The 23,194-nt window shown below is 39.1% G+C and overlaps 1 protein-coding gene across 4 annotated transcripts in view; it reads left to right on the plus strand.

The window, feature by feature from the left end:
- LOC143041028 (uncharacterized) overlaps window positions 1-23,194 on the plus strand; it is a 173,171-nt gene that overhangs the window by 59,600 nt on the left and 90,377 nt on the right. For all 4 annotated transcript variants that reach the window (XM_076212616.1, XM_076212618.1, XM_076212615.1 and 1 more), the window contains exon 4: window positions 22,846-23,033. In XM_076212616.1, the coding sequence (XP_076068731.1) occupies window positions 22,846-23,033 (188 nt within the window). The remainder of the gene's footprint in view (window positions 1-22,845; window positions 23,034-23,194) is intronic.

The following is a 23,194-nucleotide window of genomic DNA, read 5'->3' on the forward strand; positions in this document are numbered from 1 at the left end:
CAACTCCTCTATAGAGAGTTCCTCCTTGTGTTCCTTGATGAGCTCATTGATGTCTCTCTCATCCACCTCCAGACCCATTGACTTTCTGAAGGACACAATCTCTTTCAACACTTCTGGATTGGGGTCGAGTTCAGGTTAAAATCCTTCGATGTCAGCCCATAATTTTTTCCTAGCAAAGTTGAATGTGGTTCTAGTAACTCATCATGCCAGATCAAGAATGTGTAGGCATATTTACCTAGTCGTAATATACGGGAGGGGAGCTATGCTCGTGGTGACCCGTCTTTGTATCTCTCCGCATTAAGTTTTATCTTAAAATCTTGTAATGCTGTTTCCATGACTCAAGAAGGGTGAGATAGATGTTTCCAGCGATGGAACAAGTGGTAGCTGTAAAGTTTCTTGAAGATAGTGACAACCTGCTGATCCATGGGTTGGAGGAAGGAGTTGGTGTTGGACGGGAGGTAGAGGATCTTCACAAAGTTAAACTTGTTGTGAATGTCATCTTTAAGGCCTGGTAGGTGAGTAGGAGCATTGTCAAGGATTAGTAATTCTTTCAGTGGAAGGCCATTTTCCTGCAGATACTTTTTGTCAGAAGAACCAAAGATGAGATTTTCCCATTCGGCAAAGAACTACTTGGTGACCCAAACTTTTGCATTTGCTTTCCACATAACTAGCCGTCTTTCTTTTAAGATCTTGTGTGTCTTAAAAGCTCTGGGATTTTCAGTGGTAAAAAAGCAATGGCTTTAAATCGCCACTCACATTTGCACACAATGCAAGAGTCAACTGATCCTTCATGGATTTATTGCCTGGCAGCTTCTTTTCCTCTGGTGTTATGAAAGTCCTCTGTGGCATCTTTTCCCAGAATAATCCCATTTTGTCACAGTTAAAAAATTGTTGGGGGATGTAGCCTTCCTTCACAATAGTTTCAGCAAAATCTTGAATGTACTTCTCAGCTGCCCTCACGTCTAAGCTCGCTGCCTCACCATGCTTCAGCACAGAGTGAATGCCCAATGTTCTCTTGAAGTTCTCAAACCATCCGCAACTTGCTTTGAATGATTCGTTCGATGGCTTGTCTGCAGAAGCCCCTGGTGCCTCTTTTCAAGTCACCATAAATGATATATGCTTCTGCTGTTTTTCTCTCCTATCTTTCCTCTCTTTTTCCTCTCTCTCTCTCTCTCTCTCTCTCTCTCTCTCTCTCTCTCTCTCTCTCTCTCTCTCTCTCTCTCTCTCTCTCTCTCTCTCTCTCTCTCTCTCTCTCTCTCTCTCTCTCTCTCTCTCTCTCTTTCTCTCTCTCTCTCTTTCTTTCTTTCTTTCTCATAATTGCCTCCATTATGGTATCACCTGCCAGCTGTTTCTCCTTCACCCACCACAGTAGCAGCTTCTCCATCTCTTCATGGATATTTGTCCTCAATTTTGAAAGAATGGCAATATCATTGGCCACCATTAAGCTCCAAATTGCTTCCTTTTGTTTTAAGATTGTACATATTGTCAAAGTACTACACTTGTACTGCCTTACTAAGTCACTCACATGCACACATTGCTTGTGTTTTTCTATTGTTTCATGTTTAATTTCCATTGACATTGTACGCTTCTTATCACCACTCTCTTTGGACCCATGATGCGAAAGAACAAAAAGTTTAGTATAAATATGATAAATAGAGACAAACACAAACATGTGAGCAGAACATGAGATATGTGTAAATGTAATGAACATGTGGAACTGAACAAGAAAAGTGGAATAGCAGTGGTATCAGCTTTTTCATATCTCAATTTCCCATTTGTAACCCAAGGCAAAAAATTTACCAAACAGTTGCTCGTATCTCGGAATACTTGTATGTTGGTGCACTCATATGTTGAGGTACCACTGTATTTTAATCCTGATATTTACTTATATTAGGTGGCTTCCATCGGCAACTTGGCTTTTTCTTTACCTCTCCATGCTAGAGAGATCTTCAGAAGACTTGAAACTCTTCATCAGAAACTCATCAGAGCTCAATTTGCTGTTGCATACAATTCTATATGCCTTAAAGGATATATATATATATATATATATATATATATATATATATATATATATATATTTATGTCTGTATGTATTTATATATATAATGCATTCACACACAATCACTCATATATATCAGAAAAACACCACTGTCACACCAAAAATAAAAAGTGTAGAAATGAAAGCATTACATATTTCAACTCCTAACTGTAGTCCTCCTCAGTAGAACAAAGTAGAAGGGATGGTGTCACAGAGATGAGGATGGCCGCTTCATTGGGCAAGGAGGACCTGAAGTTGTGGTCAGGTGAAATATGTTTATTTTGTAGATATCTCACAGCCAGGCATGACTTTGTTTGGGGACCATTGTCTTTTAGAAGTATTGAAATTGGTCTGTTCCTCTATAAGAGTTGATATTCACCTCAATTCCTCATTTATTCCCCTCTTTGTACCCCCCACCCCCACCACCTATCTCCATTGGCTATTGGCTGTATGTTTCATACATAGAACATTAGAGACTTTACTAACACTCCTATAGATCAAAGCACTATTTTCTTATGATTGGAGAGTAATGTACATGCAAATAAGAATGTTGGCCACTTTTAATTTTTACAGTACCACATTTGTTACCCTCCTTAAATTCATTTATATCCTTCACTCCACCTCTTCAGATGAATATTGCCCCAAGGATACAACCACTGGCTGTTCCTGGCAAAATATTCCTCCTCCGAAACTCCTCCCCCTCCCTCTTCTCTCACTCCTCCTCCTCCTCCTCCTCCTCCTCCTCCTCCTTTTGATTTTTCTCCTCCCTTCCCATAACTTATTTTCCATCCTCTTCCTTCTCACCTCCCTCTCCCTCTTACCTTCTACTAGCTTCGCTCTCCTTCTTCCCTATCCCCCTGCTCTTCCCTCACCCCTCTTCTTCTGTCACCCTCCCACACCCGTTCTTCTTCCCTATTCTCATCTACTTTCCTTCCCTTTCCTCTTGTTCCCTCTTCTCACCACTTCCTCCTTTTTTTTTCTTTCTTTCTTTCTTCCTTCCTCCTCTCCTCTTCCTCCCCTCTCCTCTTCTCTCCTCTTCTCTTTCTTCTTTCCCTTTCCACCTCTTCCCTCATCCTCTTTCTTAATTCTCTTTCTCCATCCTTCATTACATCCCCTCCTCCTCCTCCTCCTCCCTCTGCCTCTCTCTCCCTCCTTCCCTCCCTCCTTCCCTCCCTCCCTCCCTTTGCCTCTCTTTCTCCTTGTATCCCTCCCTTCCTCTCTCTCTCTCTTTCTCCCTCAATCCCACTCTTTCTGTATCTCTTTTTTTACTTCTGTCTCCTCTTTACTACTGCTATTCTTTCCCCATATTTCATCATCGTTCCCTTCTCTTCCTCCCTCCTTTCTCCATTCTCCTCCCTCTTTCCTCTTCCCTCCCATCCTCCTCCCTCCTCCATTCTCCATTCTCCATTCTCCTCCTGCTTTCCTCCTTTTTCCATCAACATGACTTTCCATCCTCCTTACTCTCTCCTTCATTTCCTCCTCACTCCTTCCCTTCCTCCTCCCTCTTCTGCATTTCTCCTCACCCTCCTCTTCCTCCTTCATTTTTCTCCATTCTCCTTCCATTTCCTCCTGTTTCCACGTCCTCCTTGCTCCTTCCACCTCACTTCTTCCTCCTTCCCACTCCTTATTTTCCCTACTCTACCTGTGGTGGCATAATCCAAAACATGCCAGTCTTGGATTCACTTATTGTGGGTTCAAATTCTGCACTCTGGTCTGATTCCTAGCAGTAACTGTTATCAGCCCCAGCAAGCCAAATGCATAGGGAAAAGGTGACAGCTTTGGCTGCAGTTACATGCCTCCAGGTGTAGATGCTCTCTCTCTCTCTCTCTCTCTCTCTCTCTCTCTCTCTCTCTCTCTCCTTCCTCTTTTTCTGTCATTTTCATTCCTCCTCCTCATTATAATCATCATCTTACTCCTATTCTATTCTTCCTCTCTCTCTCTCTCTCTCTCTCTCTCTCTCTCTCTCTCTCCCTCCCTCTCTCTCTCCCTCTCTCTCTCTCCCCTCTCTTCCTATTTTTCTGTCATTTTCATTCCTCCTCCTCATTATAATCATCATCTTTCACCTATTCCCCCCTGGTATTCCATCCTCTTCCTTTTTCCCGTCACTTCTCCCCTTTCCCTCTTCCTCTTACTTCACTCCTCTCCCCATCTCCCTCCTTATCCTGCCTCATTATCCTTCTTGTCATCCTCCTCATCATAATCATTGTCCCCCTTTTCTTAGTCTTCCCCATTCCTCCCTCTCCTTCCCTTCTTCCACCCCCTCATTCCTCCCCTCCTTTCCCTTCTCCTTTGTCTCTCCCACCTCAACTTCCCTTCCTATCTCCTTCTCTCTCCCACCTCAACTTCCCTTCCTATCTCCTTCTCTCTCCCACCTCAACTTCCCTTCCTATTTCCTTCTCTCTCCTTCCTCTTCCCCTCCCCTCCCCTCCCCTCCTTGATCTTCTCTCCTCCCCACCCCTCTTTTCCCTTCCTATCTCCTCCCCACCCTTCCTCTCCCCTCTCCTCTCTTCCTCTCCCCTCTCCTCTCTTCCTCTCCCCTCTCCTCCCTTCCTCTCCCCTTTCCTCCCTTCTCATTCCCTCATCACCCCTCATCTCCTCTCCTTTCCTATCCTTTTCTTTCCACTTCCCTCTTTCCTCCCACCCCCTCTCCTTTCCTCTCTCATCTTTCCACCCACCCCCTCTCCTGTCCCTCCTCTCTCCTTCCTCTCGTCTCTCCTCCTCTGGAAAGCAAAGGTCCCTATGTATCCTTTACTGGTCATTAACCACATTTTAAGATTCTGCACCTCCTCACCTTAACCTCCTACTAAGAAGAGGGTATTAGGAGCCCAGGGTGAGATTTGGAGACAGGGCACCTGGAAGAGGAGGACCAGCTCCACTCCTCTGGTGGTGCTTCCTGGGACCTGCTTCCAACTGGGAGTTGCCAGGAGTGAGGCAGTTACTAGGACTGACTTAAACTTGGTCATCATTAAGTTTCTCACCCACAATCAATCAATCCATTGCCCCAGGTCTCTCTTCCAGGAGCATGGCTTTCAGGTAATTGGCAACGGCCACCTGACTGGCCTGTAAGTCACTCAAAAAAGAAATGTTGTGTTGCCTGGGTATAGCTTAGGTGGGGCAGTATAAAATTAGGTGATTGGTGTCCTGTGTATGGCAATTTCTTCTGGGGTAGTTTGTTTTTGTAGCCAGGTTTATTATGTGCTGGTAATGCCTCATTGCTGAAAAATTACCAGAATGCAGGCATGCTAGTGTGGTTCTTGTTTCTTTTGGTAGGGTTCTTTGTGTATATATATTAATTTACCTAGTCATATTTTATGGGCGGGGAGCTATGCTTGTGGTGTCCCGTCTCTGTATCTCGCCATATCTAATTTGTGTGTTTGTGTGCATGACTGATGTCTGGATAGTACTTGGAATAGGGAGTGTGGTAGTCAGTCTTTAGAAGTTTTTGTTGTTTGTATTTACCTAGTTGTATTATACGGGAAGGAAGCTATGCTTGTGGTGACCCGTCTTTGTATCTTTCAGCATCAAGTTTATTCTTGAAATCGTGAATAGTATTTGCACACACTGTTTTTTCATCTAAGTTATTCCATATATCCAGCATTCTGTGTGGGAAGATATTCTTTTTCCAATCTCTTCTATAGTTTTCCTTTTTTAGTTTCTTTTCATGACCTCTTGTTTGTGCCACCTGTCATGTGATCTGGTGACTTAGCATAATCTAGGTCCACAAACTCTGCCATAAATGTAATAGATAAGGTTATGCCTGTTGGTCTTGACAGGCATGTCACCCTATATATTATTTTATTCAAGACTCCTCCCCTCCTCCCACAACCAAAATAAACATCATATCTTACAAAGTGCCCTACAAGCACTTATCCACCTGCAAGTCCCATCATCCACTGGTATACAAAAATTCATTTGTGGATCATCCAAATCTTCACCTACTTCAAATCTATATCATTATGCTTTTTACTATCTCTTTTTGGCATTCCTGGCAACAAATGAGCATACAGCGTGGCTCAGAAGGCATCATCCACCCCTTTCAACACCTTCACTACACTACTCATTCCCCGTTCTACAATAATATGGAGAACTATGAAAATTCAAAACCTCAAAATTAAGCCCACTCCCTACCCAAGAAGGAGTTGGAACAGCCCAAGGAAAAATACCATCAACAAAACAGCAATACAGTATCATTAACAGTTTTCTTAAACAAAACTCAAAATCCTCAACTCAGTAAAATGGGAAAATAAGTAAATGTATACCAAAAACGGAGATGTAGAAGGGGCAATAAAGAAATTTAAAAGTTCCCATGCAAAATACCCAAATAAGATCTCAAGCATCCATCTGATACACGTCAGACCAAATACAATAAAAGCCTTTGCAAATATTTTCAACCACTCTTGAATGCACAATTAAATTCTAACAGTCTGGAAAAGATCCCACATAATACCCATATTAAAATCAGATAAATCACATGGAAACCTAGCATCCAACAGACCAATAATTCCACTATTATCTACCGTATCTAAGCTGGTGGAAAGATTAGTAGGTGAAAGAAACGTAACTAAACTACCCACTTCCCCCGACCAATGAGAATTCAAGGAGGACCACCCCACAATCATACCACTCACAAACATCACCCAACAAGAAAGCATCACCAGAAAGAATGGTTATGATAGCAATAGACCTCAATAAAGCATTTGATAGGTTTCCAATACACTGTCAAACAAGATGACAGAGACAGATGTACAGAATGACAAGAAATGACCAACAAGCCTCTTATCAGATGCAGAGTAACATAAAATTGTGAAATATATGGGGTTAAAAGATTGTATTAATTGAGTCCCTAAGGAGCAATACATATGGTATTCAACTTCTTCATAAGTGATACCCTAACAAACTACAAATTAGTGGCTAAGAACACCTAGCTTACTCTGACAAACTAGAACAATAGAATGGAAATAAGATTGGAAGCACTACCCTACTGCTCACTCCAAACATTCATGAATCAAAGAAACATCCTATAGCAAAGTTATATACAACCAAACCTTTCCTATGGAAAAGAACCCAGAATTCTAGGCCTCACTTTTGATAAATGACCTTCACCCCTCATGTCAGAGATCTAACACTGAAAAAATAAATAAATAAACTTGGCGAAATAAATTGTAAGCACAGCTTTGGACCGTAGAAGGAATATTGAATCGCAACCTACAAAAAATTCTTAAAAATCACACTTGACTATGCTTCCACAGCATGGTTTCCAACAATCAGGAAAACAGAGACGCCATACAAATATATGCGCTGGTGACAATCAGCAGCAAAGCCCATATTCCACTTCAATTCCCAGCACTGACTGTTACCTGTTCCAACAGTCCAAGTACACAGGGCAGAGATTATGATTGCTGCAGCTATAGGCTTAATGGCGTAGGCTCCACCACCTTACAAAGTATACTAAGTAAAGCATTGAGATTAATAACAGGATGCACCAAAATCATCCCCAAAAGAATAGCTATATATATAAATCAAACTCGTTCCCATAGAATGGCACCTGAAAATGATAGGTATATAGTTGAGTGCAGGAACCCTAAACCATATTCAATCAAAGGATTACAAAGGCAGAGCATGCATGCCGACAGGAGACCTTTTGGTCCATATCTGGGTCAGATGCAAAAAAAAATAATGATAATAATAATAAATGAATAAATAAAAACTATAATAATGTAAATAACAAATCTCATTACATCACACAAACACAACCCACTAAATGTAACAAGAACTACACTTGTTGCATACTACTCAAACATCTACAGTAATCTACCTCCTTTACAACACAATGCATCCTCACAAAAACATGTTCACACTCAGATCATCAAGGAAACTCTTTTAAGACTGACTCCCTGCTCCATCAAGCACCCCTCCCCCTCCCCCCACCACCAACATCAGCTTCACTGAAAATTTTCTCCCAAGAGAACTAAGAACCACACTAGCGTGCTTGTGTTCAAATCATCCTACAACATGAAGACTACCAGCATAGAATAGGCCTGGCTAGAGAAACAAACCACCTTAGATGCAACCATGACACAGAGGAGACTAAGCACCTCATCTTACAGTGTTTAACCCTAGCTGTATCCAGACAATACAATATTTTCTCCTTGGGTGATTTATGGGCCAGTCCAGTGGCTACTGCCAATCACTTGGGAGTATGTGCATGTGCTAGTCCTGCAGGACCGACAGCAAAGATGCCCATTTTCGAAACCCATCAACCCCAACACCTCCATCAGGAGGTGTCAGCCTTGAGCAGCTGACATTCTGTCTGGGCCAAAGATCTCTATCAACTTTAAAAGTAATTCTTGCGCCATTCCACACTTGGAGAGCTGACAGCTGACAACTGCTCCCCTTCCAACTCCTTCAGCCAATAACATAGAAATAGTCCCACACTGATGTAGCACAGACAACTGTCCAACGTTTCTTCTCAGAGATATCTGTGGAAGGGCCTGAAGACTATTCCCAGTCACAGAGGCTGTAGATTTTCCACATAGTGAAACTCAAGACAACAGTTATTGTTATTAACCACTTCAATACAAGTGAAATTCTTGTTGCCGACGTACAATGATGCATCACAATACTCGCATTATAAAATATTAAGTTACAGCTGTAGTACTCATGCAATTTCACTTGGAATGTTGATAACGACAGAAAATGTGATCAGGCCAGTTCACAGAATATGGGGGTCATTCAGCTATAACTACAAAATAAATACAGTACTACCTCTCATTAACGGACTAAAAGGGGGGTAACGGTGTACATTGATGTGAATAATCCGTTGATTTGGAGTGGTTTTTGGGTGGCATAATAGTGATTGCACAGCACTAAACAACAGCACCAAAAACACCGAAAACACCGCAAACACAGCTAATTAACATCCGTGAATGAGAGGTCTCACTGTATAATCAAGACATCAACTCCGGCATCCACATATACCCACTCACTCCTCGTGATGCCTATGTAGGTGTTCTCACACTGAAGGGATAATTGGGAGTTTTGGGTCTCCTGCAAGAAAGACCTGGGACAACAGATTGATTGATAATTTATGTGGCAAAGGTGCTAGGAACAACCCCCAGCAAACTACCTAAAAACAGTCTAGTCCCACATACACCCATACCTGTCTTCAAATCGGTATAACCTATAATTTGAAACAACATTAGTACACCTGAGAACAGGACATTCTCGTCTTACACATGGCCACCTCATGATTGGAAAGTAACCACATGCACTCACTCAGTCACTCACTCTAACATTAACTGATATGAAGGTCCCCTCAATACCACATACACTACTAAGATATCTGATATGCAAAATACTCCACTATACCACTACTCTCTCTTTATTGCCCTCAGTCAGACAAGTGACACAACACAAGTCAATTAGTCTGTTCCAATTACTTCAGTCTCTTGCAGGAGACCTGTGACCTCCAGGTGATTGGCAACAGCCCCTTGGCGGGTTCAATAAATCACAGTGGGAAGATATGTTTTGTTGTCTAGCGATTGTTAGTGTGGGACACTATTATGAAGTGCTGTGTGTCTTCTGTATGGTGGTTGCATGTAGGGCAATGTGAATCTGTGGCCAGGCCTAAGAAGGTGTGGTTTCAATGCTGGGTTGTGTCCAGAACATAAATGGACCAGTGTGGTTCTAATCTGATTTGGAAGAATCTGTGGGGCTTATGGTTGGCAGTGAACAGGTCAACAAGGCAGTTTTAGGGGCAGCATCCACCCCTTTCAGTGCCTTCATTCCACAGCAAGTAACAGACTACTACCTAGTCCTCCAGTCCACAATGCAAAATATATATGCAAAAACATGATGAACAGGGCATTCTTGCCTTACACATGGCCCTATCATGACAAGAAATGACCCTCCCACTTGTCAGTATGAAAGAATTAAGAAAGATCAGTTTAAGACGCATGCTCCAGGCCCAAACAATAAACACTTGTGATATGATAGAACACATAACTGCAAGATTCTTTACACAAGGCCTCTTAAACCAAAGATGGGTAGAAGGCATCCTCTCAAACACCTAAAGAGAAACTATCATCCCCTCCCCAAAACTAGGAAAAGACAAAACCATGCCAAACAATCACTGCTCAATTGCTCTTACAAACTGCCTCCACATACTTTAAAGGATTGTGATGTTCTGCCCTCATTGCAATTGAACTACCATTCTCTTGTATCATCCCTTCAAACAGGCTCTCAAACCAGTTGAAGTACTACACAATCTTTGTACTATAGATATCCTAGAGCAAACAAAAAAAAATAATCTGCACTGCATTCACCAACAGACATGTAAATGTCTGACTTTTTTTTTATTATTATTATTATTATTATTATTATTATCTACACAAAATCTGCCTCCTTGGAGTCTGGGGAGCTTTACTACCTTCATATCCCAATTCCTAACTCAGAAACTCGTGAGTATACATAGGAACAACCCTACCTTTGACACATATCAAACAATTAGTTCCATAAGGAAACATTCTCATTGTTCTCACCCTAACAATTAATGACAACAAAACAACAACAACCCCCTCCCAAAAAGTACTGTGAGCTCACATGTTAATGACTTAGCCTTGTTCCGCATCAGAACCCTCCCTGCTCATACCATTTGTCATTGTCAGAAAGCTGTAACTTTCCCGAAGCCCCGTTCACCCCATCCAACCCAGGGGTTCTCAACCAGTGGTCCATGGGATGGTTTCCAGGGGGATGACAAGTGAAAGATTACTCAAACATTTAAATCTGCAGAGAGAGAACATTGTACATTGTTTTTGATGATAATGTTCAACTGATGAATGAAGTTATTGCAGTTTGAACCATTTGGATCCATTGCAGTACCATTGTATATTTAATTAATCTTGATATATTACCATTCTATATTCTGTGTTAAGTTAATGGGGGTGCAGGACAGTGGTCTGATGACTCTCAGGATATGTAACAGGAGAATCCCTGATCTAACCCATTATCTGGCTTCCCCAGAACTTTCCACCCACTTCTATTTTTCACTCTCATCTTGCTTGTCTTCCTTCACACATTCTTTCCATGTGCTCAAATCATCCCGTATTCTTGATCAACCCTATAAACACAAAAACAGAACTGCTCCACTTCCTATACAAACAACACATATTGTACAAGAAACAAAACTGACACCATAAATAACAATTCCTACATTCACAGATTAAACAACAATAAGAGAGGACAATACAAAATGCAAATAAGGACTCATAACACTAGTACACAACAGCATACCCTTTTCCAATAAAATATTAGACACTAGACAATTAATCAAAGACACCATCACTTAAATAATCATTATCCAAACACAAATAAAACCTACACTATCACAAATACATATAACCTTCCAACTACATCAACTCCAAGAAGTTACATCACACAATTTCAGCCTCTCAATTTGATCAAAGAGAACACAAACTCCTTGAACAACACCCCAACTTGAACATAATTAATTTCAGTAACAACTATACCAAACAACCTCTCCAAGACAATCAACCACCAACATCTACTGACATAACAATTATTTTCACCTTCCCTGCAAACTCAAACCACATGAGAAACCATAAAAGATCTGTCATCTGATCACTTCCCAATTAAGATCACCATAGAACTGGAAGAGTGATTAGAACCCACAACCAGGAAAATCTTCATAAACTAGCAAAAAGCGACCTGGTAAAACTACCAAGAATACATTGAGGAAAAGCTAGAACACTTTGAAATAGGCTAATTCCCATCCCTAGATAAAGCAGTAAACAAAATAGTAACTATCATCTAGAGGGCAAGCAAAAATCATCTATCCAGAGACTATAAGAAAAAAAAATAACAGCAACTTCACAGAAGAGACACTCCATAAAGAAGAAGAATAAAAAAAAAAAAAAAAGAAATGCAGCCAAACAGAACAAGAAAATAACTTGTGCAATTAAACAATAACATCACAGAACAAAACAAACAGAACAAAGTAAACACAGCATAGTTCCCAATAATCAGCAAATCGAACACAAGCAATTTGCAAGGACTGCAGTGGGGCACTGAGAGTAGTAATTGGATGCACCAAAACCTTCCACATAGGACATCTGTTTACAGAAACCAAGATCCTTGCAGTAGAACATCACATGAAAATGAGAGGAACACAATTCTACACTTGAACCTTAAAGAACACACCCTTTGCATTACACATTTCACAGGCACCGTCAACAGAAAACAACAACAAATTTACACTAGCAACAAACTACTCAAACATACAAAACCTGCAACAACCCCAGGTGTAACCACAACTGAGAAAAACCTGCCACATCCGATAAGAACCACAGTAGTGCACTGACATGCAGGACACCACCTGGCATGAAGACAGTATCTACACACAATAGGCCCTAAAGATTCAAACTGTCCCAGATGTAACCACCACATAGAAGAGACAGAACATCTGATACTACAGTGCTGTACACCAGGGGCGGGCAACCCTTGGCATGTGTGCAAAATGACATACAAATTACTTTTTTTCCTGCACACAAAACCCAGACCTCTCCTTAAAAGAAAATAATAAATATCCAACATCTTTTGTATGATCATTGACAACCACATGCTGTGATGGGCAGTGGATTTTGGCCATAGGAGGTGAAGGGAGGGGGCCAATACTTGTATATAGGCCTATAATTTTAATAATTTGGCATGCATGAAGATTTTGTCGAAGATTTGACGGATTTTGGAACCCACACATGTAAAGGTTTTCCTCCTCTGCCCTATATTAATAGTTTCTAGACAACAACACAATATCTTTTCTTTAAGTGATTTATGGCCCTGCCCAGGAGCTATTGCTGATCTCCTTGAGACCCTGGGTCTTCTGCAAGAGATCCGAGGCAACGGATTGATTGAATTGAAAAGCCTATGAATATAGTTGCTTTAGAGGGATTGGTCTTTAAGATGTAGTTGGAAAAGTATATGGGAGGGTGTTGAGAGGATTAGGAAGGGAACAGAGGGAATAATTGGTTAGGAGTATTGTGGGAATAGAGTGAGAATTGAGAAGGTGAGGTGGATTGCAGAGGTGGAAAGAGAGTTGGAATGAAAACCATATATCAACAGATACCATTAGGAGAAGAATCTCTCATTCATATCATCCAATTCAACCGCCATTAATGTATAGACAGACAGCTCCTGCTTTGACCGTAGTAGTATACAGCAGTAGCTCCCACATGTGCAGATATCAGGTCCTCTCCCCCCTTCCCATTGCTTCACTTTACTGTTGAACTTTTGGTCATTCTCACTATCCTTATTCACAACCCCCTTCCCCCTCACCATATATAATTGTTTCTAATTCATGACATGCCCTAGAAAGATTCCATCCCCCCTCTCATTGCTTCACTTTACTGTTGAACTTTTTGTCATTTTCATGACCCTCACAACCCCTTTTCCCCCACATCATATATAATTGTTTCTAATTCACGAAGTGCCCAAGAAAGGTTACATCCTTCTCTCCTACTACCCATTGAACCTAAGTCTAATTGTGGATTGACTTGGTATTATCCCACTTATAAAACCTTGGTCTAGTATCAGTAAAATCCTAACCGATATCTTCAGCCACTCAGGGTGGCTCAATAAAATTCCATCTACAGTCAAATTTCAGCTTTCAATGACTTTTAAATTAAATTGTGTCATTAAGCTTGTCAAAAACCAAATCGCACAAAAATAGGGAGTATGTAAACTGAGGCTTAACTATATCTAGAAAACGTTCACAAAATACCCAAATCAAACAAGCCACCTGGAAACACTGCCTCCCACCATATTCAACCTGACGGAATGGTCAATAGCTTGAAGAAAATTACCCACCTCTCCTTACCAACATGAATTCAGTAGGCCACTCTATCAGTCCCCTGATCATAATCATCAGTTCATCACCCAACAAATGCTGGAAGGATTTAACAAGAAAGTTACATCAGGAAGAACAGTCGTGGTAGCTATAGACATAAACATGGCATTTGACAAAATTTCCAAGAACATTCTATCAAAGAAAGATAAAACAAGCAGATACCTGTAACAATGGCAAAAAATGGCCAGCTTCATAGTAGGGAGACAATGCAGAGTAAACCAAAACAAAAGACAGTACAGAAGAATCTCCTAAAGGCAAAACTCCAACCTATGCTGTTTGGTCTCTTCACAAGCAATTTCCCAATCTCAGATCCAGAACTTAATACTACTGTAATCATGCAGATAACCTTACAACTATAACCCAACATAGAAAATGCAAAATTGTAACTATGAATATATATTAGCCAACTTTGACAAACTAGAGCAACAGGTTCAGAAATAATAGAATGGAAGCCTCACCCCAGAAATCATCAGTAACTTTGTTCACTCCAGATAACAATGAATAGAATATGTATATATATATATATATATATATATATATATATATATATATATATATATATATATATATATATATATGTAGAGACATTGGGACAAATTATGGAAAAGTGGAGGGGGAAACACGGGTCTTTATCTGATTATCGAGTTTATTCCTGACCGGTTTCGCTTACAATAGCTTCTTCAGAGGAGTGTTACTCTGGGTCGAAGTTGGCGGTGTATATAGTGAGTCAGGCCCACGTTCCCTCCTTGTGGAGTGGTTGGTGGCTGGTTCCAGTACATGTCAAACAGCACCGGTACAATATGATACAATAATAGTAATATAATAATAATACAACACAACACGATCTATGATACAATATACAATATAAATTATAATATATAATATAATATACCAAAACATATCATGGTATATCATATTATAATACAACATAATAATTATTAGCATCGATACATAATCAATAATAATAAGAATAAATATGAAAATAAATGTAATCGTGATATTTTGTCACCGTGTTATGTTTGAGTTGTCCTGGGCCAAATCATTATAGATAGAAGAGAAAAAGGTAACTTTCTTAAAGTATTCAGGTCACTAAAAGGGATACTACATTGATAGAAGAGACCTCTTAAGGTTATGAGAACAAATTTGAGAAAGGCTAAATGATTAAGTAATGAGGAAATACAGTTTTCCATACAATGTAGCAATACCTGGAATAGCTTAGAAAGCAAAATAGCCCAAAGCATAACATTACATGAATTTGTCCATGTATAACTTGAAAATAAAGGTACTGGATAGCACCCTAGAAGTATTTACCTTATTTTAGTATACAGGAAAAGAGCAACTCTTATTGGGTCCCGTCTTCTATGCTCTATTATTATTATTATTTCTCCTCCTCCACCTCTAACCTCAAATTCATGTACAGTTCCAACTTAAATCTGGATCCTTGATTTACAATTATCATATTTAGATTTGAACTCGTGTATTGTTTGAGCATGGGCTATATCACCTTCTAAACTATTCCCTGTATTTATGTATCTGTAAAGAAGACTGTATTTCTTCGCATAATTTAGATGTGTGGTCTTTTATGATTTATTCCTGTGGCCTCTTAAAGCCCTCACATCTTTAATAAGGAGATCTCTCCTGTCAGTGCAATCTATCCCCTTTAGTGATGTGAATACTATAATCATATCACCTCTTTCTCGCCAATCTTTCAAAACTGGGGGACCCAGTGGTTTTAGTCTTTCTTCGTATGGTTTATCTGCCAGGCTGGGGACCAGTTTGATTACTGCCCTTTATCTCTTGATCTTGCTTACATCCTTCACTCTGTGTGGGGACCATACTACTGACACATGTTCCAGTATTGGATGGATCACGGTTTCGATGAGGTTTTTCATCATCTCTTCATCCATATAGTGAAACACCACTTAATTCTTCTGCAGTAGCCCATATGTCTTTCTCTCAATCCTGCTGATACATCTGTCAAGTGACATGTTGTCTTTTATCAACATTCCCAAATCTTTCTCCTTTTTTGCTTTTGTAACGGGTTCACTTCCCAAGGAATAATTTAAGGATAGTCTTTCACCACTCTTGCCCATTTCTAGTGTTCTGTATTTTTTGGTATTGAGCTTTATTTTCCATTCTTGGCTCCATGTGAAAATAGTATCTCTTTTAATATAATAGTCTACCATCCTCCTCATTTTTTAGGCTTCTCATAATTTTTGCATCATTTGCAAACATGTTAGCATAGCTTGTTCCATCATGTCATTGAGATAAACAAGAAACATAATTGATGCAAGCACAAAACCTTGTGGAATTCTATTCATTACTGCTCTCCATCTTGACATCTTATCTTTTACTACTGTCCATGTATCCTTCCTTCAAAAAATATTTTATCCATTCTAGTAGTTTCCAATTAAGTCAACTGTGAGGCTCCTCACCACCACTTGTATTGAAAATTCAACTTTGAGTAGTCACTTGAGCCATGATGTGCTTTCATTATCAGACAGTAATAACATCTGAAGGATATAAGAAGTAAAGCTGTCAGCAATACATTATTTGTGGTACTTTTTGATATTGAACTTTCTATCAGAAATGTAGTAGAGGCCTCATCCATATGTGCTAATTCCTGCATATAAGAGGTGTGGATGAGTCAAAGCAGCCATCATAGCTTACACCTGAAGCACTTATCTACAGAGCAGATGTAGGGAAAAACTGGGTTATGTTACCCATCCATAAAATTTATATCTTAGCATATATATCTCTTGCACTTTACCATCTTTTCCAACCAATATACCATGTGTATCTAGAACATGTATCACCCTATCCATATATCTTAGCATATATATCTCTTGCACTTTACCATCTTTTCCAACCAATATACCATGTGTATCTAGAACATGTATCACCCTATCCATATATCTTAGACTTGCTTTACTTCTGCCTTCCACACTCTTCACAAGTTGTCCCATGTACTTTCTTTCCATATGCCCTAACTACATCAACACTGTCAACCCAGTCTGACAGTTTTCTTTTAAAACTTGTTCTTTGCTTCACCTCCACATTTCCAATTCTGTTCATTCTTGAAATGCCTATTGTATACACACCTTGTCTTCAATTGTATGTTCCTGTCAGCTTCTATTATATTCCAGGTCTTTGCTTAGTATTCCAAGTCTTCGCTCAGTAAAACATTGTGGGCACAATCACCTTCTCTTTGCATTCATTCCCTAATCCCTATGACTGTATTGATCACAATTTTTATCCCACCCAAACATTAATTTGCTTAATGGACTCTGTAAAGAAGCAATTATGAGTACAAGATCCCAGACACAAGTAATTGTTTTATCAGTTTATAAATGATTCCCCCCCCCCTTGTTATAATAACAGCTGACCTGATAGTGTCTATGTAAACTACAAAGAACATGCAACATAATGAAAATGTCTTATTATAACAGACATTAAATGGGGATAGGTATGTGTACTTTATCATATATATTACATATAATGGGGCACATGAAGAATTGTCACCCCAGAACGCCCAAATGAAGAATTCTCACCCCACGAGATCCCACGTGGAGAACTGTCACCCCATATGCTGAATATCAACAGTGGAATAAAGATTAGGTTAGATTAGATTAGGTTAGGTAAATTAGGTTTGGTTAGGTTGAATGTTTGTCATCAACTTATACAAATGAAGAATTGTAAACCCAGGATGGCCCTCATGATGAATTGTCACCCTAGGATAGCCCACATGAAGAATTGTCACCCTGTTGAAGTCTGGGGTGACGATTCTTCATGTGATCCCATATAATGATTGAATACAAAGGAAATTGCCATAGTGAATTTTGAAAGAGTGTAAAAAAAATAAGATTAAATGGGCCTGAAGATTCATCTGCTGAATTAAAGGGGTGTGGGGGAGCCAGGAGAGATTAAACACCCATCCTTTAAAGTGTACTCATATGACATAAAGGCATTTATACATATGAAGTGTAATAATCATGAAGAACCCACAGTCGGAATAAAAGGAAACTGTGGGTTCTTCGTGATTATTATTTACAAATGTGCCACAACATTTTTGTCTAAGTGATATGAAGTGTAATTTAAAGAGAGAGAGAGAAACATGATATATTTGTGTATAATGATAAAAATAGTTACAAAGGATTCTAGTGATATCCTCCCTCTAACCATATCAAGTAAGTACAGAATGCACACACCACAATGAACTTGTAAATGCAAGGAGAAATGCACATCACCATGTAAAATGTGCATTTTTTCTACAGAATAGTCGTATTTTTCATGCAAGACGATGGGAAGTAGGTACTGCATTTAAGGAAAGCAATAATGAAGAAAATTGGTTTGTCAGATGTCTCTCTCTCACCCACATGTACTATATCTTTCATTCTTCATCTTCAGTTACTTTTATACCAGTTGGCATTCAGTGGTTCATTCAGAGGTCTATGTGACCCTCCCCCCCCAAAAAAAAAAAAAAAAAAAAAGACAAGTAAAGTTGACATTGCATTTTAGTAAATTCAGTTTTCTTCAATAGGACTGTGAAAATATTCTAGACTATGAGGGGAATGCCCCAGTATAGTAGTACTTAAGAACTCAACCCCCCTATGTGACCCCCGCACCCACAAAAAAAATAGACGCATAATGACATTGTGCATTGTAGTAAATTAAGTTTTCTTCAATAGGACTGTGAAAATATTCTAGACTATGGGGGGAATGCCCCAGTATAGTAGTACTTAAGAACTCAACCCCCCTATGTGACCCCCCCCACAAAAAAATACACGTAATAATGACATTGTGCATTTTTAGTAAATATAGTTTATTCAATAGGACTGTGAAAATATTCTAGACTATGCCCCAGTATAGTAGTACTTAAGAACTCACCCCCCCCCCCAGACTGAACAACTTGGAATCTGAACAATGAAAAGGAGAATTTTCATTAAAATTTACAATGTTGCATAGGAAGAGTACATACCAAAGATGAGTGGGAGGGAAATATGCTATTGGTATAAAAGAACTGTTTCAATAAAAGATACACATAAAAGAAAAGAGAGACGAGCAAAGTTTGGGAGATAGTAAAAAAAAAAAAAAATCAAAAGAAGAAAATAATTAATATGCAAGAATACAAAGAGAAGAGGAAATTAACTTTGAGAAAGATGTAGTGGACAAATGCAAGGACCAAATGTGTTATTCTTCAGATTTGTAAATGTGAAGTTGAAAACTTAAGAAAGAATATCCAAGTTGAAGGAGTTTGTTATTATTTACTTAGTTGTATTACACAGGAAGGGAGCTATACTCATGGTGACCCATCTTTATATCTTTCAGCATCAAGTTTTTTCCTAAAATCTTGAATAGTATTTGCACACACTGTTTCTTTATCAAAGTTATTCCAGATATCCAGCACTCTGTGTGGGAAGCTATTCTTTTTCCGATCTTTTCTATGGTTATCCTTTTTGAGTTTCTTTTCATGACCTCATGTTTTTCCATTGTCATTTTTTAGTAAATCATTCCTATCAAGGATTTCCATTTCTTTGATGGTTCTAAATATAGTCAGTAGATCACCTCTTTCTCTTCTCTGCTCCAGTGTTGGTAGTTACAATGTCAATAATCTTTGTTCGTATGTTAGTTTGGAAGGAGCTGATGCCATCTTTGTCCTTTTTTGTATTCTTTCTAGTTTCCTTATATTCGTTTTAGCACTGGATGTCCGTAGTGTCGCTGGGTATTCCAGTTTTGGTCTAATCAATGTAACTAACATTTTTTTAATAATTTCTTCATCCAAACAATCAAATGCCACTTTCATTGACCTTAATAGGTTGAAGGTTTCTCTGACTATTTTGTTTATATGTTTATCCTGTGTCATGTCTTTGCTGATTATTACTCCAAGGTCCCTTTCCGAGTGCACTTTTTTTTTATTTCTTCTTCACCAATTTTATAATTTTTTGAAATTCTGTTTTTACTTTTTCCAAACTCCATTATGCTACATTTCTTGATATTGAAGTTCACTTCCCACTTTTGAGTCCATTTCCAGATTTTGTTCAGGTCTGATTGTAATGAATCACAGTCCTCTTCTGTTCTTACTTTCTTCAATATTTTTGCATCATCTGCAAAGAAATTCATGTAACGTTCAACTCCTTCATCCATGTCATTTACGTATATGGCAAACATGATTGGAACCAGCACCATTTTGACTATTTGTCTCTAATTACTACCCTCATTTTTTCTCCCAGTCAGTAAGTCTTCCAATCATTCTAATAATTTACCTGCGATGCCACCTATTAATTCTAATTCTCTTATTAATTTCTTGTGTGGTACTTTGTCAAATGCCTTTTGTAGGTCTAGATAGGCACAGTCTCCCCATCCATCCCCCTCTTGTATTATATCTATTAGTCTCGAGTAGAAGCAGATCAGGTTTGTTGTACATGATCTTCCTTGTCTAAATCCAAACTGGTTTGGGTTAGTATAGATTTTTCTTCCAAGTGTTTAACCCATCTACTTTTGATCACTTTTTCACATATTTTAGCTACTGAGCTTGTTAGGGAGACTGGTCTGTAGCTAGTAGGATTTTTCTTGTTTCCTCCTTTATATATTGGTACAATGTTTGCATTTTTCCAGTCTTGTGGTATGAAAATGTAAGAATGCAAGCTGAAATATTGAATGAAGCCTGAAGTTGTTATTCATTATGAATTGAAGAGTATGAGGGAGAAAAGGGTGTAGAAAATATAGATGCTAGATACAACATAACAGTACTCAAGAAATTGGAAGTGAGAAAGGTATCAGCACACATTGGGATTTCAAATTGAATATTGAGAGGAAAATACTGTTGTACTGGAAATCTGTAAGTGTGGGACCAATATTCAAAAAAGGAAACGGGGAGGTACCACTGGATTATAGACTAGTTTCTTTGACCAATATGACAGCAAAAATGTGTTGAACGGGAGTTGATATACTGCACGAGAGGAATAGGTGGACTGTGTATATCTAGATTTGGAAAAGGCTTTTGGCATGGGGCCACATAAAAGACTGAAATGGGAGTTAGAAAATGTAGGTCTTGAGAAAATACACTAAAATGTATAAAAGTCTATAGACTCGTGAGCCCAGTAGAAAGATGAAAAATCAGACTGGAGAAAAATGACTAATAGAGTACCACATGGCTCAGTTCTGGCACCTGTAATGTTCCTATTGCATATAAAAAATGTGATTAATGGTATAGACAGTTATGAAAACTTATTTGCAGATGATGAAAAAAAGTGAAGAATAAGTATTGCAAAATATTACAGGATGACCAAGATAGGGTTTTCGAATTAATATCCATTGTATAGGACTGAGACCAAAACTGTACTGCATAGTCAAGGATGGATCTAACACCAAATAGATTGATGATAACTATCTCTGCACTTATATTTGTAACTGTCCTAGCAATGAAACCTAATGAGCTCTGTTAGCTCTGTTCATGGCACTAATACTCTGTTTACCGGATTTAGCCCCTCCAGTATGAGTCAAATTCTCACACACAGCATCGGATGCCTGAGGTACAATGATTGATGCATCACAATACTCACATTATAAAATATAAAGTCGGCATTGTATTATTCATTTTCTTTCACTGAGTAATAAACACACTCAATGTGATCAAGTTAGTTCACAGAATTTGAGGGGGTCACTGAGCTACAACTACAAAATAAATATTATCAAGACGCCAACACCGGCATTCTCAGATTGCTTGTGCCTTGTGACACCTACGTAGGCATCATTGTATGGAAGAGGCTAGATATCTATTTCTCATGACACTTTTTATATCCCCAAGACTTATACTTCCCTTGCTCAATAGTTTACCTCCACCCCCCACTTTTCCTTACCCTGCTACATGTGATCCAAGATATTTAACCCCTTCACTCCGGGGCACATCGCACATCTGGCAGCATTAGCTGCCTGACGTGCGATGTTGCGTCATAATAATCGCATTATAAAAAATAAAGTCAGTGCTCAATCGTTCGTTCTCTTTCACCCGTGTATTTTGATAACCATAGAAAATTGATGAAGCCAGTTTAGAGAGAATGGAAATTACGTAGGTACAACTACCATAAATATCATCAAGATGGCGACGTCGGCATCATCGAGTACCCACTTGCTCCTCATGCCGCCTACGTAGGCGTCACCGTATGGAAGTGGTTAAAACTCTGCTTGCTCTAGCCTCTCTACCTTTAGATTTACCTCCAACTCATTGCTACCCTCTCCCCTTGTACATATCATCACCATACTTTTAGCCCAAATTTACTTCCAACTTTCTCTTCTCACCTGACTGTCCTAACTGCCATTAGTTGAATTTGATTGTTCATATCCCCCCCCACAGACACCAAAAAAAAAAAAAAGTGGAGCAAACAACTAGTATATCTCCCATTACAATCCACTCCCATATCCAAACCCTTGCATCTAGGGATGGATGCAAAGAGAAGACTGAAGATTGTCTCTTTGACAATGTATGGGGCAGAAAGGGTAAATTTAAATTATTTAAGAAGTGTTATGGGAGTTATAAGGATGGATAGAGTGAGAAATAAGAAAATGTGGAGGAGAGCAGGTTTGATGAAAGAATTGTGATGGTTTGGGTGTATGGAAGAAATGTGAAAAGAAAGACTAGCAAAAAGTGTGGAGGGCAGTGGACGAGGTGCAGGGATGACACGTCATCCAGGAGCAAAGATGAGAGAGACGGAAGGGGGTGGGTGGGAATGGAGTATGTTGGGGATGGAATGGGTGGGAGTGGTTTTTATACCTTTGTTTTTTTGGCTACCTCCCTTGTAAGGGGGAAAAGCCCATAGTATATGTATGTATTAATTTACCCTGGAGATTAGAATCAGTTGAGCAATAATTATTTTCTTTTTTATTTCAGATTCTATGAAGAAGGAGGTTGGGATTTGGTTGGATCATGGTTGAGTGATGCTGTGTCGGTTGATAATTGGCCCCTTGCATCACAAGTGCTATCCCTCTTGTCCAACTCACCAGTCACAGTTGAGAGATTGACAAAAAACAATACTCCTAAAGTTGTCAATGAACTTTCAAAGGACTGTCAAGATCCTGGTAAGATAACTTGTTTTTAGCACTTTCCTTTGTTCTAATTTATATATAGGATCAGTTTGAGTGCAGTAATTTATTTGATAGACACAGCGTCTTTGCTATCACCTGTAAAGCGAAGAAGCTAAGCAGCTAAGCATTACTGTGTGACAAATACACCTTGGTTT

This window comes from Oratosquilla oratoria, chromosome 30 (assembly GCF_046742065.1).
Source record: "Oratosquilla oratoria isolate Oo_2021 chromosome 30, ASM4674206v1, whole genome shotgun sequence".
Lineage (NCBI taxonomy): Eukaryota > Metazoa > Arthropoda > Malacostraca > Stomatopoda > Squillidae > Oratosquilla > Oratosquilla oratoria.